The sequence below is a fragment of the Cornus florida genome, unplaced genomic scaffold (assembly GCF_030987335.1).
Source record: "Cornus florida cultivar Cherokee Brave unplaced genomic scaffold, ASM3098733v1 CherokeeBrave_3.0.0_Hap2_Chr05, whole genome shotgun sequence".
Lineage (NCBI taxonomy): Eukaryota > Viridiplantae > Streptophyta > Magnoliopsida > Cornales > Cornaceae > Cornus > Cornus florida.
The window spans coordinates 63,622,702-63,638,060 of record NW_026775575.1 but is presented as its reverse complement, the minus strand read 5'-3'; the positions used below and the strand labels follow the sequence as shown (position 1 = coordinate 63,638,060).

At 34.0% G+C, this 15,359-nt stretch overlaps 1 protein-coding gene across 1 annotated transcript; it reads left to right on the top strand.

Moving 5' to 3' along the window:
• The first annotated feature begins 1,081 nt into the window (after positions 1-1,081).
• Positions 1,082-9,464, top strand: LOC132306644 (nuclear transport factor 2-like). Its single transcript, XM_059804108.1, has 6 exons — positions 1,082-1,514; positions 1,623-1,760; positions 2,275-2,619; positions 2,711-2,920; positions 3,162-3,339; positions 9,096-9,464. The coding sequence occupies exons 1-5, from the start codon at positions 1,476-1,478 to the stop codon at positions 3,219-3,221; spliced, it is 792 nt and encodes a 263-aa protein (XP_059660091.1). The 5' UTR covers positions 1,082-1,475; the 3' UTR covers positions 3,222-3,339; positions 9,096-9,464.
• Positions 9,465-15,359: the final 5,895 nt, after the last annotated feature.

The following is a 15,359-nucleotide window of genomic DNA, read 5'->3' as shown; positions in this document are numbered from 1 at the left end:
CCACTCGCCGAACCCCCTCGCGTGCATTTGCAGTGGCAAATTGAGAACAGATAGAGAGCGTTTCTCAACGAATTAGAGGTACCTCTTTCTCTCTCTCTCTAAAACTCTTCCCTCACCTCTCTCTCTCTCTCTGTACATATACGTGTATATTCCCTAATGTTTTTAAACAACGCTCTCTACTTCTGTACATCTTCTACGTTCATTCAATTTCACTGAACCACCATATCGTTATCATTATGTATACTTTATATCAAAATGTTATCTGATATGGGTTGATATCTTTTGGATCTTCTTATCTTAGTTCTGTATTTTTTTTTTTTGGAGCTTCAAGATTGGCTATTTGAAATGATAAGTGATCAGGGGCTGAACCGAATCATAAAGTTTTTAAATTTGCTGTTTCCGAGTAACAGATTTGGATTACTCATAACTCAGAAGTCTGATTAGAAATTGTTTATTTATTTATTTTGTAGTCCTGTACTATGAATCTTGGTTTGGTTTTTGGTTTCTGAGATGGGTGTGCATTTTATAATGGGAAGGTCTGAAACCAGTTGCATGAATAATTATAAAGGTCAATGTCTTCTCTGTATGATGAGGATAGAGAAGAAGAGCATAAGCAAATATAATTTAAATAAAAGCATTTGCATTAGCAGTTTAATTTTTGTTTCTTTTAAAATGTTCTTTACAACTTGAAGCTTCCAACACACTATCAACGACTCAGTGATATTAACTGATGGTATGGATTGAGTTGGTTCAAAAAAAAATTGGAGCTTTGGATGGTGGGAATGGTAGTTGAAAAAGAATGGTGGTTGTGTCAAAAATTAACATTTTGCATGAAATACACCATTGGAGCAGAATTGCTAAAATGTAGCATTTTGACACTGTAACACTGTCAAAATATAAATTTGGCATCCGAATTTAACATTTTAGGGTTGAAGATGCTCTTAGCATTGGAGATGCTCTAAGACTGATTCTATACATTCTAAAATTACATATATTTTCTACCTCTCCTCGCAACATTCACCAACCACTTACATTTTCTCAATCTCTCTTCTCCTCCTCTTCTCTCTCTAGATCCGAATACAAGATATGTCTCTCTCTTCCTCGGATATACCTTATATCTGCTCATTGCGCCTCTATATATAGGCCTCAGTTACTGCCATAATCATATGCTCCTCTTGATTTTGCTTCTTTTTCTGACTTTTCTTTCCACCACGTTTTTGTTTCCTTTCTTTACTTTTGCTTTTGTCTTTTCATTTCTTTATTGTTTTCTCCATTTGCTGTCATTAGAACACCTCAGCCACTTCTTTCTTCATTTCTTTATTCCATTTAATTCTTTTCTTTCACCTTTCCTTTACAGTATGTCAGCTTCTTCTAGATTGTGTGCATCTGCGGACACAAGCACCCACTTTGCCTTTCTTCCCTTGATTAATTTTAGCCACATTTCTAACACTGGTTGCTTTTGAGATCGATCAGTTATGGCGGCGACGGTGCAGCAACCAGCCTCTGCTCAAATTGTATGTATTGGTTTGATTTCATAATCATATATATTGAATTTCAATTGACCATGTATTTTAGTGGTTATGATTGGTTAATTTTGAGTGAATTTTTCTGTGTGGTGTTAGGTTGGTAATGCTTTTGCTCAACAATACTACCGTACACTGCGCAAATCGCCAGGGCTCGTTTATCGATTTTATCAGGATATCAGTATGGTTGGTCGTCCTGAGGACAATGGTACCATCAGTATCACTACAACAATGAACGTAAGCTCTCTCTCTCTCTCTCTCTCTCTCTCTCCCTCTCTCTATTACACACACACACCCCTATATTTATATATAAGATTTGTATTAACGCATAAAAATTTGCAATTACTTTAGGTGTTCATTTAATCCCCAAACGTTAGTGTTTTCTCGTTTTAAAGCTTTAAATGATTGGTATAGTGAACTACTTTATGCTCCATCCGTTTGCTGAGTTAAGTGAATTAGAGAAATAGCAAATAAACTAAATTTCATGTTTTGTGCTGTTTTTGGGTTTTGAAAAGAATAAAAACCCATTCTCAACTGAGCCAGGTAGTTGTTTTAGGCTAATTAGAATGTGGAATTTTGTTTTCTAGGTCACCCGAATAATGAAAAATTTGTGAGTCAAAATTTTCTAATTTCTTATTTTGCTACTAATTTTGAGCAATTAAAAAGAAGGTTAGTGAAAATTAGAGTGAAAGTACTTGGGAGTTTTGCAATTCTGAAGTCTCTTTGTGTCTGGCCCTATCTCAATGCATAGAATATCAATGAGAAGATACTGTCACTCAACTATGACAAGTACAGGACGGCTATCACATCTGTGGATGCACAAGAGTCTTTTGACGGGGGAGTTCATGTCCTTGTAACTGGTTATATGGTGTGGACGGATGATTTGATTCGGCATTTTGCTCAAACTTTCTTCCTTGCACCACAAGAGAAAGGCTACATTGTCTTGAATGACATGCTTCGATATGTGGAAGACATCAATCACCATGATGGAAGTCCAGGTTCAACTAACTTCCACAAAAAAAAAAAAAGAAAAAAAAAAAGAAAAAAAGTCCTGGTTCAACTAGTGATATGGAGGCTCCTCTCACCCCTGAGCAGGGTAATGGACAGCTCAGATTTATGCTTATAATTTTTGTTTTGTTTTGTTTTGTTGATAATTTTTTTGGTTGCCAGAACCTTCTACTGTTCAGGAGAACCAAATTTCTGAGCAAACAATTGTTTTGGCTGAGGAAGTGAATGGGGAAGAAGTCTACAATTCCTCCAACCATGGAGAAGTGTTGGCTGTGGAAGATGAAATGCCAGTACCCGAGGTTGTTAATGAAGTACAGGGTGATTCACGGATGGTCGTTGAATCGAACTCCAAAGTTGAAGAACTGCCACAGAAATCTCATGCTTCCATTGTAAGTGGTCATTGAGGAAGTTTGCTAATATGTCCAAATGATACATACACATAATTATATGTAGAGAACTCCAAGGGATAATATACTAATATTACCAAGGTAAGTTAATCCCTGCAAGTAAGGGGAAAAAAATCAGATTATTCTTTGTAAGGACATATGATGTCATCTGCTAAGTCTATTGGTTGTTTCCTGCTTGTATATCGATTGAAATGTCAAATAAACAATGGTATCGTTGTTTCAGGTGATGGTTAGGAAAGAGGGTACTGCTACTTTTTCATCTCCTGCACCTGCTTCTCGGTGATCTGTACCAAAGACCCAAGAGCACCAAGTGAACTCTGCATTGCCTCCTGCGTCAGCAGCTGAGACACCAGTTTCCAGTTCAAATGCTATTGAGAATGATAGTAGTCAGGAGGGGGAAGGTATGCAGTAAATGGCATTCTAATGTTACTTCTCCTGGTTCCTTATTAAGGTTTCATTTCAAAACTAAGTTGTGAATATTTTATATATGGATTTATTAAGGGTTGGTTTAGTAACGTTTTCGTTTTCTGTTTTTGCGGTATTAAGAAAACAGAAACATGATTTTGCATTTTTTAGTGAAAATAGAAAACAAAAATGATGTTTATTAACACTTATTACTGTCACAAATTTGAAAATAGACAAAAAATAACTGTGTTTAGTAATACAACATATTTGTTACAAAATGTACATAATATTCTTTAATTTTTTAATTTTTAATTTTTTTCATTTCTATTTTATTTTTTTCATAGCAAAAATTTTAGGAGTTAGTGATTAGAGGGGAGGGTGTGGGGGAGGGTAAATGACTTGAACACGAACTCTCAAACATAGAGAGTAACCCAACCACTCAGGCACGACACTTGCTTCCATTAATATCAAAAAGACATAAATCTAGAAAATTCAATTTAAAATTATAAATCTTAAAAATACCCAATACATCATAAGTATAAAATTAGATATATCAAGACAAAAACATTCCCACCAATTATGTATATAAATACATGTATATGCATGATGTATACATTTATTATGTGATATATAATATATTTAGCATATGATAATTTATTATGAATAAAAAATATTAAATAATATATCTTATATGTAATAAAATATATATTGTGTTATAATATTATAAATTAATTATAATTTAATATTTACATATAATAAAATATAGATATCATATATAATAATATAAAATATCTACTGTTTAATAATTTAATAACATTATATTTTATATCCAAAATTATTTTGTCACAAAAAATAATTTACATTATTATTTAATACATTAGACATTAAAATATATTTTTATCAAATAAAAAATAATATACAATATTTAATTTATTCTATATTAAAAATATATATATTTTTTTAACATTTAATATGCAACTTAGCAGTATATAACACAAATAATATGAATTTTATTTGAAATGAATAGTGCATGTGCAGTAACACTAGTGAAAACATTTCTGCGCTATAGTGCCGAAAACATAAGAAATATCATTTTGACGTTTTCTCTTTTCTTCACAAAAATTGAAAACGTTTTCTGTTATAGAAAACAAAAACATTTTATTGAGCGCGATTTTTGTTTTCGTTTTACCTTTTTAGAGGTTGACAACAGAGAACAAGAAACGTTTCTCATTTCTAAATGCAGCCTTAGTAATCTGCTTATTTGTTATTATTTATCTATTTTGTTTATGTTTGTGTGTATGTGACAGCTGAGGGTTACTTGTTGGAAGTAAGACTTAGACTAGGATAAGTCAATGTTAGGCTGCCTAACATTGACTATTGGACATTGTTAGGCCGCCTAACTTGTTTCTTATTGTCATGCCTATAAATAGGCTCTTTGTACTCATACAAAAGATAACTTCTACAAGATACAATATGAATAATAGAAATGTAGTCCTTAGTGGCTCTTGATCTATGGATGTAGGCCTTAGTGCCGAACCATGTAAATCTTTGTGTTGCTCGTCTTCCGCTTATTCTTGATCTTATATTTTTTGTATGTGCTTATATAAGAAATTCCACTTGGTATTAGAGCAAAAAAAAAATAGCCCAAAACAGAGTGCTCCAACTAAATCAAACGATGAAAGAGAAATCTGAAAAATGACACCAAACAAGTGATGATAGCTACCAGAATGGAATGGCAACGGAGACAGAGACCTTAAATCTGCAAGAATGGGATGATGATGGACCGCTGCCGGAAATGAGGCTTATACCGCCATCTCCGACGGTGGCTCTGATACCAAATGGAATTTCTTGCTCTGATACCAAGTGGAATTTCTTATATAAGAACATATATAAAATGTATGATCAAGAATAAGCGAAAGATGAACAACACAAAGATTTACATGGTTCGGCACTAAAGCCTACATCTATGGATCAAGAGCCACTAAAGACTACATTTCTATTATTCAGATTGTATCTTGTAGAAGTTATCTTTTGTGTGAGTACAAAGGGCATATTTATAGGCATGACAATAAGAAGCAAGTTAGGCAGCCTAACAATGCAAGTTAGGTAGCCTAAAAATGTCCAATAGTCAATGTTAGGTTGACTTATAGTCTAGGCCTTACTTCCAACAATTACAAATTTGTTATTCCAAATTGGAATTCTAATAGGATCAAAGATTTTTTATTTTATTTTATTTTATTATATGCATGAATTATTTATAGAAGAAACAAATATTAGAATTGCCCAGTACATGATCATCTTATGGACCATATGCAAAGAAAAGATGAGTAATGTTGTAATGTTGTTCAAATATGATCAAATCCAAAGATTAAACCTTTTCACATTATAATTCACTTGATTATTTACATTCTTTTTCGACATTATGATTCACTTCACTATTCACATCACACGTGAAGCTCGAATTTGTGGACCAATACACAAATAATTGTCCTTTTAACTTCCAATTAAATTATCTTCTATAGATTGATATTTAGATCTATCACAATTAGTTTTCCTTCTATCTTCCAAGTCCTTGGCTCCTAGTACTTGTTTTTGTCCATATTATACTCTATGTACACACAAAAGACCCAACCCATGGTTTTCAATTTCAACGTCCATCCATCTTTGAAACCAAGCTCTTTAATTTGCATTTGTCATATAATATATATGTGCCTATGGTACTTTGACTGCACAGTGACTGGGAATACAACACGTGGACTTCCATACATTTATTAAAGTTCTGAACATATTTATTTTTCTTGGAATATATATTTTTTCATTGGCTCTTTCATGTGTTTACAAGATTGAATTAGCTTCATATCAAGTTGAGGTGGAATTCTGTTGCTTTAGCCCTCTGATGTGAAGGATTTATAATTAAATCAGTTAGGATCCTAACTCTAAGTATTACAAGTGTGTGTGTGGACGTGAAAGACTTAAAAATTAAAATGAATAGGTGCTTAGGAGTATTCCTTTTGATTTCACTGTTGACAGGAGTCGATTAATTCTGTCTTATTTAGAAAATTTGTGGTTGTGACTTTGGAAGGATATTTAAGGTCATGGTAACAGGTTGGGCAATTTGTCTCATCATTTCATGTATTACTTTTCTTTGTCTTCTTTTCTTTCTCCTCATGTACCAGACTGATCTTACACAAACCACTGGTATAAATGTTTAATTTTTCTATTTATCTATTTACTTATTTTCTATTGATGATTTTTATTTCCGTATACTAATAACATTACAAGCTAGCCCAAGTAAATGGGAAAAAGACGTTGTTGTTGTACTAATAACATTATGGATTGGTTCTTACCCCTATCGTTTGGCTCTTCAAAAAAGCGTGGTTCCACTTTCCAAGTGTGGAAAGAAGAGTGGGTGTCGCGGGTGTGCCAGGAACTGCTGTCGTTCCAAAGTAAATTTGCAAACAATATTCTAGTTGGAAGTTGTAGGGATCAGGCGACTGTATGAAGGTTCTTTTTGCCTTGAAAAAGGACTTTGGGACTGTTTTATAGCTAGTGGAAAGAAAAGCGGTATTGAAAGTGCAGGACTTTGAATAGAAAGAACTATGGACTACTTGCTGGAAAGTAAGAAAAATAAGTACTGGACTTAAATTAGACATAATTAAAGTACATTACTCAAATGTAAAGATACATGAAATGAAATAAGTAAAGATGTTGTATTGTTGTGTGTGTTGAACAGGATTTGCATCCTAGTCCTAAGTACTTTATTTATAGAGCTTTCTTGCATGCAACAACTGATGTGGCAGCTTTAGCAACTTCCACTTAGCTTGGCTCGAAACTGCCAAATGTCCCATGTCTTCAGCGGTTACCTCTATTTTTGCCATAATCTTTTTCCATCTTTCTTTTGCTGTTGATTTCTTCTAGTGCCTAACTTGAGCCATGTCCTTTTAGTCTTCCATGATCTTAAATTATGGGTAGTTTTTGAAGTGAATCTTTCCACTTGGTCTCTCCACAAGCTTACATGTGTCCCACGTTCTTTTGTTCTTCTTCCTCGTGCTTGGTCTTTCTCCTTTATTTCAAACAAACGATTCCATTAATTTACCCCTGTTATCTATCATCTTTGACAACTTCCTTCAGTTAGTGGTAGTAACCGTATGAAATACCACCACTTTCAACTGACTTGTTTGTGTTTGGCCAAGTGTCCCATGATCTTAGTAGTCTTTTCCTTTCACAGATACCTTCTCTCTGTATAATTCTATATATATCATGCATGTATATAGCTATTATTTGTATACCCACGTTCCCCTTAACTTTGATATCTTCCTACAGTTGGACTTTCCGTTTTGGTTTTGCTTCCATGGTGTTGTGTGCTCCATAATTTCAGCAACTTCCTCGTCATGGGTTGTATTTTATATATATACATAACTAGAAATATACTTGCTATATAAATAATCACCCTCGTCCCTATTTTTTTGCAGCTCAGTGTTTGACTTGGCTGAGTAGTTGTTGAAATCTCCTAAAAATTAGGAGAGGATCCAGCGCCACGTTTTCCTTCTTCCTTGCTTTGTCAACTTTAGTCTTGCCATTTTGGTAAGTCTCCATTCTTTTAGAGATTTGAAAAATACATGGTTTCATCCAAAAATCCTTTATAACATTAACCCTTAAAAGAATTGACATACCATGGTAAGTTCCATAGAACTCGTCATGTGTCACTTTTATATTGGCTTATCAACACTATTATAGCATAGACTCCATGTGTTGAAAGTTGATTGGTTGGATGAGTCTTGTTTGGCATAATAACATAAGGTTGCATGTATAATATTATTTCCATGCAATTCTTATTTTCCACCTTAAGAATTCGTGGGCCATTGTTTTAAATTGGCAAGTCTTTATAAGACTCACCACTTTCTACCTTTAAAAGATTCCACGTAGTGGAATATAATTGACCCACTAATCCTTGTTTCAGATTGCTACGTGAAATTATATGCATGTTAAAACTCCAATATGACTTCCTTTTTTAAACTTGCCAGAGTTGTGATCCAGTGTGGTAAGTTCCATTAGAACTCGCCACATGTTTCCTTTTTATTGATAAATCTTCAATAATGCCACACTATAACTTCTTCTCTTGAATATTTAAGCACTAATCTGGTGTGGCAAGCTTATTGGAACTCGCCACATGTGACCTTTATAATGGGATAAACATCTACCAAATAAAAATAAATAAATATATATATATATATATATATATATATATATATATATTTATGGATTGGATATTAAACCCTTCGATATGCTACCCATGGGAATCACTAACTAGTTCTTATGTAAAATATAGAGTTGTTTGTCTTGCAGGATCTCATTATAATATTAGTTTCATGGTAGGATTCGTCATTTGAGAAAAGTTGCAATCTTTGTTTCCCTTTTAGCAAATGCACTTAGTGATTTGCGTAGTTCAAGTGGTATCGACTTTTCTTTCCAATGGAAGGTTGAGGGTTCGAGTCCCACGTGGGATAAATTTGAGTTTTGGCAAAATATAGAGTTGACTAGTTTCTATGTAAATTATAGAGTTGTTGTATTGTTTCTGTCTTTGTATGGTTAAAATGATAGTTTTATGTATTTTATTTTGTCGATGCTTTTTGATTGTTTGTTGGTTGCATTTTGTTTGTAGATGATAATCATTTCCATTTGATTCATAAATATAATCTCGTTCTTTCCCTTTTGTTATTAGCATACTAAATTTGAGGCCTATGTGATGCAGCAACTACTTGCTTGGATTTTGTATCATGGAAAATGAGGTGGTGTTTTTGACAAGTGAAGACTGTTGTCTCGCGGGATCTCATTGTAATATTAGTTTCGTGATAGGATTCGTCATTCGAGAAAAGTTGCAATCGTTGTTTCCCTTTTAGTAGATATATTTAGTGATTTGCTTAGTTCAAGTGGTCTCAACTTCTCTTTCCAATGGAAGGTTGAGGATTCGACTCCCACGTGGGACAAATTTGAGTTTTGGCAAAATATAGAGTTGACTAGTTTTTATGTAAATTATAGAGTAGTTGTATTGTTTCTGTCTTTGTATGGTTATAATGATAGTTTTATGTATTTTATTTTGTCGGTGCTTTTTGAATGTTTATTGGTTGCATTTTGTTTGTAGATGATAATCATTTCCATTTGATTCATAAATATAATCTTGTTCTTTCCCTTTTGTTATTAGCATATTGAATTTGAGGCTTGTGTAATGCAGCAACTACTTGCTTGGATTTTGTACCATGGAAAATGAGGTGGTGTTTTTAACAAGTACAGACTAAAACTCAATTGCTAGGAAATTGATTATTTTTTTGACATACAGATTTACTTCCTATTTTGGCACATTGATCAATCATGAATTTTTGAATTGAAAAATATTTTAAGTCTTTTGAGATACTTAATGTTGGTATTTCAAGAGATTGTTTTGGTTATGGTTATTGGCATTAACATATAGAATTGCAACTATGGATGTGTTGATATGTTTTTGAATTAAATGAAAGTTGATGCCAATTGCAAGTTGTGTGAATGATTAGGTAGCATTTAAGGGTAATTTTTTATATAAAATATATGTTATCTACGGGGAGCTTGAAACCCCGTAAATAAGGGCTCAATTCAATTATTCACGGAGCAAAATTACACGCTGTGAAAAGCTAATATTATTTACGTGAATATTTCGATGTATTAACGAGTAACTAGGTACCTCATAAATTAATTATTAATGAGGAAATATGCATATCTTAAATAAATTTATTACACATACAAAACTATGTTTTACGGCGAATATTTTACTCTTCTACGAGATTTATTTTTGGTCGTAAAAAAATATGAGTATTTACGGGACCATCATAGACAAAGGCCTAGAATACGTCGTGAAAATTTTCATGGTGTTTTTGGGCCCTCGTAGAAACCATTTTTTCTTGTTGATATAATGGTTTTGTTGACCATAAGGGTTCATCTAAGTACAATCTAAATGTTTTGATGATAACAAACCATTAATGGTGTTTAAGGACTAATGTTTACATTGAGTGTTATAGTTTATTCACATGAAAGAATGACCTCAATGAAGTAATAAAGATCATTCCAAGTATTCCATAAGTCAAGATCACATCAAGGAAAATAATGGATACAAAGAAGACTCGAAGTTGTAAGGAACAAAATGCAAAGTCCATCCAAAAATAGCTTGGACACCAATGATCAAGAAAGCAACTCAAAGAAAGAAAGAAAGCGAAGAAAACAAGAATACCTCAAAGCCTAATCGATTTTGGACAAAGCTTTAAAAAAAGGGTAGATAGCTTGGTAAGTGCTAGCTTAAATTGTAAAGTTATTTTTGAAGTAACTTCATTTGAAAGCTTATCTCTATAAGATCATGCATATCATTATCATGCATAAGTTCCTATGACCATTAGCAACAGACTATGAACTTAATTCACGTATATAATTGACATATGAGGTCATTGCTAAAGAATGAGTTAGTTCAAGCTTGAATAAGCTCTAAAAGAACTCAACACTTGACCTAAAAATGATAGGACCGTGCACATCAATCATATGATTCATATTGGTCTCTAGAAAGCAAAGGTTAAGGCTTAGAACTTATTTATTCATCTATAAAGCTTTTGTTACCATGCCTTGGTAAAGGACATTAGGACCCTAGTATGCACCTGATGAAAAACTGTCTTTTTGGCTAAGTATGAAAAATATCTAAGTGTGAAAAATAGATTTTTGAACTAATGATTATTTCAACTTACTAGAAAAGTAGTCATCACAATGAATCATATTTGGCTCTAAAGTATATAGACAAATAAAAGGAGCTTAAAGAAGCTAAATCGAAAAAGTTTCTTAGTTTGCCAATGACCCTATTCACCCCCCTTTTAGGGTCATTCCTTGGGTAACAGGTTTCTTATGAAAAGATTTGCTGACCTCCAAGCCTAAGTCTTGTTGGAAGAAGTCAGCAAGTTGGCCATGGTCAAGTATCATGGGTTGGGGTAATGAAATTTTATTTCCTGGCCAACTTTTGGGTAGGTTAGCCATTGGATGCCCCCCAAACACCACTAGAAATAGGTTTGGGTCCACAGAGGTGTCTCTGGTGGATTGGATTTCCTCCTTGATCAGGAGATTCTTTTGGATGAGGTTGCCCCCCAAACACTATTAGAAATATGTTTGGGTCAGCTTGAGGATTATTCCTCCATTTAATTTGGTTACCTCGGTCGTGAGGTTTCTTTAGAGGGTATTGCATTTCGAACACCATTAGAAAGGCCCTAGGTTGCCTTAGTGATGTGTTTGTAGGTTACTGAATGTTTAGAAGTAGAACATTATGTTAGACTTGAGCTAGAAGTTGTTAGACTACCATTGGAGGAGGGTTCTGCACCTACACCTGTGGGTGGAAGTGGTTGAATTATTGTTGCTGGAAGGTTCCACACTTGAGATTCCACTATAAGTGAAACCTGAACTGGTGGTGGCAGTGGTGCATGTGGTTGATTCTGTGGAACAACTTGGATGTGCTGCTGGAAACCACTTCTTTCTACCGCTGCTGGGGGCATGATTTGAAATCCATATCTTTTATCAAAAATTTGATGAGACTCGGATGAATTCCTCATATTTTTGCTCATGTTGTTCAAGTTCTTCTTTTGTCATCCTTTGATAGTATTCTACAAGTTATTCGGCCATCCTTTGGTAGTATTCTTCATGTTCAAAGCTTAAATATGCCATAAGAAAGACCTTTTACCTGTGGTCCCACGAGGCGTACCAATATGTTTGGCTCACAAAAAATCTCTTTTGGTCTAGTGGAAGTGCATGCATGCAAGGAACTCAGGAAGTTCTGAGTGAAAGTCCAAACTATATTCCAAATGGAAATGGAATAAATCAGGTGACTAAAACAAGGTATGGAATAACTACCTCCCAATGCTCTTTTTTGCCTTTAGTGACAAAGGACTTCAAGATTTTTCTTATGGTAGGAAGGAAATAGAATTGAAGTGATGGACTAAAAGTAAGGAATTAGAAGTACATGACTTGGAAAGTTAGGTATTGAAAGTGCATGATTTGGAATGTGAAGTGTTAAAAGATAAATTGCATTAATGAAAATATAATTAAAAGACAATTGCAGGAATTGAAAGATAAATTGAAGTGGTGTTTTTGTGTGTGTTGCAGAGGCCCTTAAAGTTACAACATAATGCCATATTTATAGAATTTTCTGATGGCGATTACTGTAGGCAATTATATTGATTTGACCAAATTTTGTGTAATGCCCTAGATTTTTCCCGAAATTTCTCAGTATTTTTATTTTTATTATTATTTCCGTCCCTCTATTTACGCACCACGTGGGTCCCGGAGATTTTCACTCATTTATTTGTTATACTATTTTTATGCATTTAAATATATATATATATAGTGATACATATATATATATATATACATGATTTGTGGGAGAAGATATTTTATGGCACGAGTGAAGTTTTAGTAGTGTTGGAGGGTGTTTTGGACTTTTGGGTGTAGTTAGTGGAGAAGACTTTTGACCATTGACTCTAGAAAGCTCTAAAGTCATTTTTGGTCACAAAATCCTCATCACTTCTTCTCCTCTAATCCAGCCACCATGTCTCTCTCTCTACCACTCTTTCTCTCTCTATATTCATCTCTTTCTTTCTAAATTTCCCAAATTTAGAGTAAGATTTGATCTTAGCCATAGTTAGCAAAGTTGGAGAACTAGTCAAGGGCTACATTTTGATACCGATCTTGCAAGCATTAGGTGGATTTTGAGTTTGGAGTTCTTAGCTTTAGGTTGCCTTGTTGAGGTAGGGTGTCTAAACCATTAAGCTTTGCCTTTATTTAAGTTCTATTGGTTTGATTTCCATGTTAAAACATGCTTTTGATATTGATCTTGGGATGTAAAAGTTAGTTTATGTGGTTATGTGAAAAAAACATGTTCAAAGATGATGTTGCTGGTATGTATATATGTACTTGGATGTAAAGTTGTTTAAAGAGCATGATTGTGCGTATGACTTGCTATCATGGAAGTGCATAGATGGGTATAATGATGTGTGATGTTGATGATGAGCATACTTGATTAATTGAGTATAATTGTAAAGTGTGAAAATGTTGATTTCAATTATGCATGATTTCATTCATGGCATGGGCATGGTAAGAGAATTGGGGTGAAATTATCTTATAAATTGTGTTTGGAAAGCCTTGTGGAAAGGAAAGATGTTTGGTTATGAAACAGGAAAAGGTTTCATGAAAAAAAAAAAAAAAATTTGTGAAAGAAATCGAGTTTCGCGAGCCCAGGGCTAACTCGACTTAGAGGGGGCGTGTGCCGAATTTGGACGTGTAATATAGATTACTAGGCCCCAAATGGTTGCCAGATTTGGAACTAAGGATAACTAATCAATCTCGCCTCAAAAAAGTTGGTTAGCGGTTTTAGGTGTGAGTTGGGTTGGATTGGAGCTAGAGTCAGGATGGCATCGCATTCATGTTATTGTTGCATTCATATGCATGGTTTAGTTTTGTGATGAATGTATTTTATAATGTATTTTATGGATTGTGGTTATTGATATCCCCATGTATGATCCCGACTTCTCTTTCCCATTCATTGTGTGTTCGACTCAAGGTAGTCCAAAGCTAATATTTTAGGCATTCTCTATTGAGCTGTTGAGCTCACCCCATTATTTAACATTTTTCAGGAAAAAAATGAGAGAAGATGGCGAAATATGTGTATTCATTAACTTAGATGAAGTGTGACGGCTCTGGTTTTACAAACCCAGTGCGTCTGTGCTGACCTGATAACGGATCCCGAATGCGGAAATGAAAAGAGAAACATGGTCTCTAGAGATGTACATCATCCCTAAGATGCCAAACTAACTTTCTATGAAGTAACGGAACCCAAAAGAACAAAATACGGAAGCAAAGTTTTGAAAACGGGTAAGTACAACCATAAGGGTAAAATAATCATTTCAAAATAGAGATGGGTGCCACCGTGCACACCATTGAAAAGACAACGAAAAATTAATAATGTTATACTCAAGAATCGCCTGATTCGGAGTCCGGATGACAAAGATATGGAACCTTGAAGTTTTTGAAAACAAAAGCCAAAATTTAAAAGTGCCCAGGGAGACCGGCGATCGATCGCTTCCTGCAGAAACTGATGCATTACACCAGATTTTTTGCGGCTGTGACCGATTTTGATACCTAAACGAATTTTTTTGAAAAAAAGTTATGAATAAACTCCCCTTAAAATCATGTTTTCCATACGACCATGTCAAAGCCAAATCTTATATTTGAAGGGAAATGCCTAAAATGCCCTTATCCACAAACTTTGCAAAAAAAGTTAAAATACTTGAAACAGAAATCATGCATTGCATATATAAAAGGTTTTTGGCCCTTGGCCTCATTACATACATATTAAATAAGTCTTGAATAGTGTCTTTGAGTACACTTTACATGTCCCAAATGAAAATTACAAGTTTTGACATACCAAACCAAAAGAAGTAGAACATGCTAACACACTTATGTACACAAAATACATCAAAAATATTCCAAGTAATCGAGCAAACCTAGGGACGTTGTGCATCCCAAAACAAGGTATCCTTACCTGAAAAATATCCCTAACAACTAGGGTGAGTAAATAAGTTACTCGTAGGAAGAAGTGTATGCGTATACCTTAAAGTTTCAAGTGTTATACAAGTTCAATATAGACGAATACATGGGATCATTCCACCTGACGTTTATGTTACAAGGTGAACTAAGAGATCATCTCAAGCTACGTAAGCAATTGAAAAGAAATACACAATATACAAGTATACTAAGCACAAGTATGCTAAACAATATTGAAATGAAATTCACAATATACAAATATACTAGCACAAGTATACTAAACAATATTAAAATGAAATATAAAACGCATAAGCATACAAGGTACAAGTATACTAAACGTAATTGAAACCTCATGCACCAAACCACAAACTACAAGTAATCCATGATTAATAACTTAGAATTGATTGCAAAATTAAGTAGT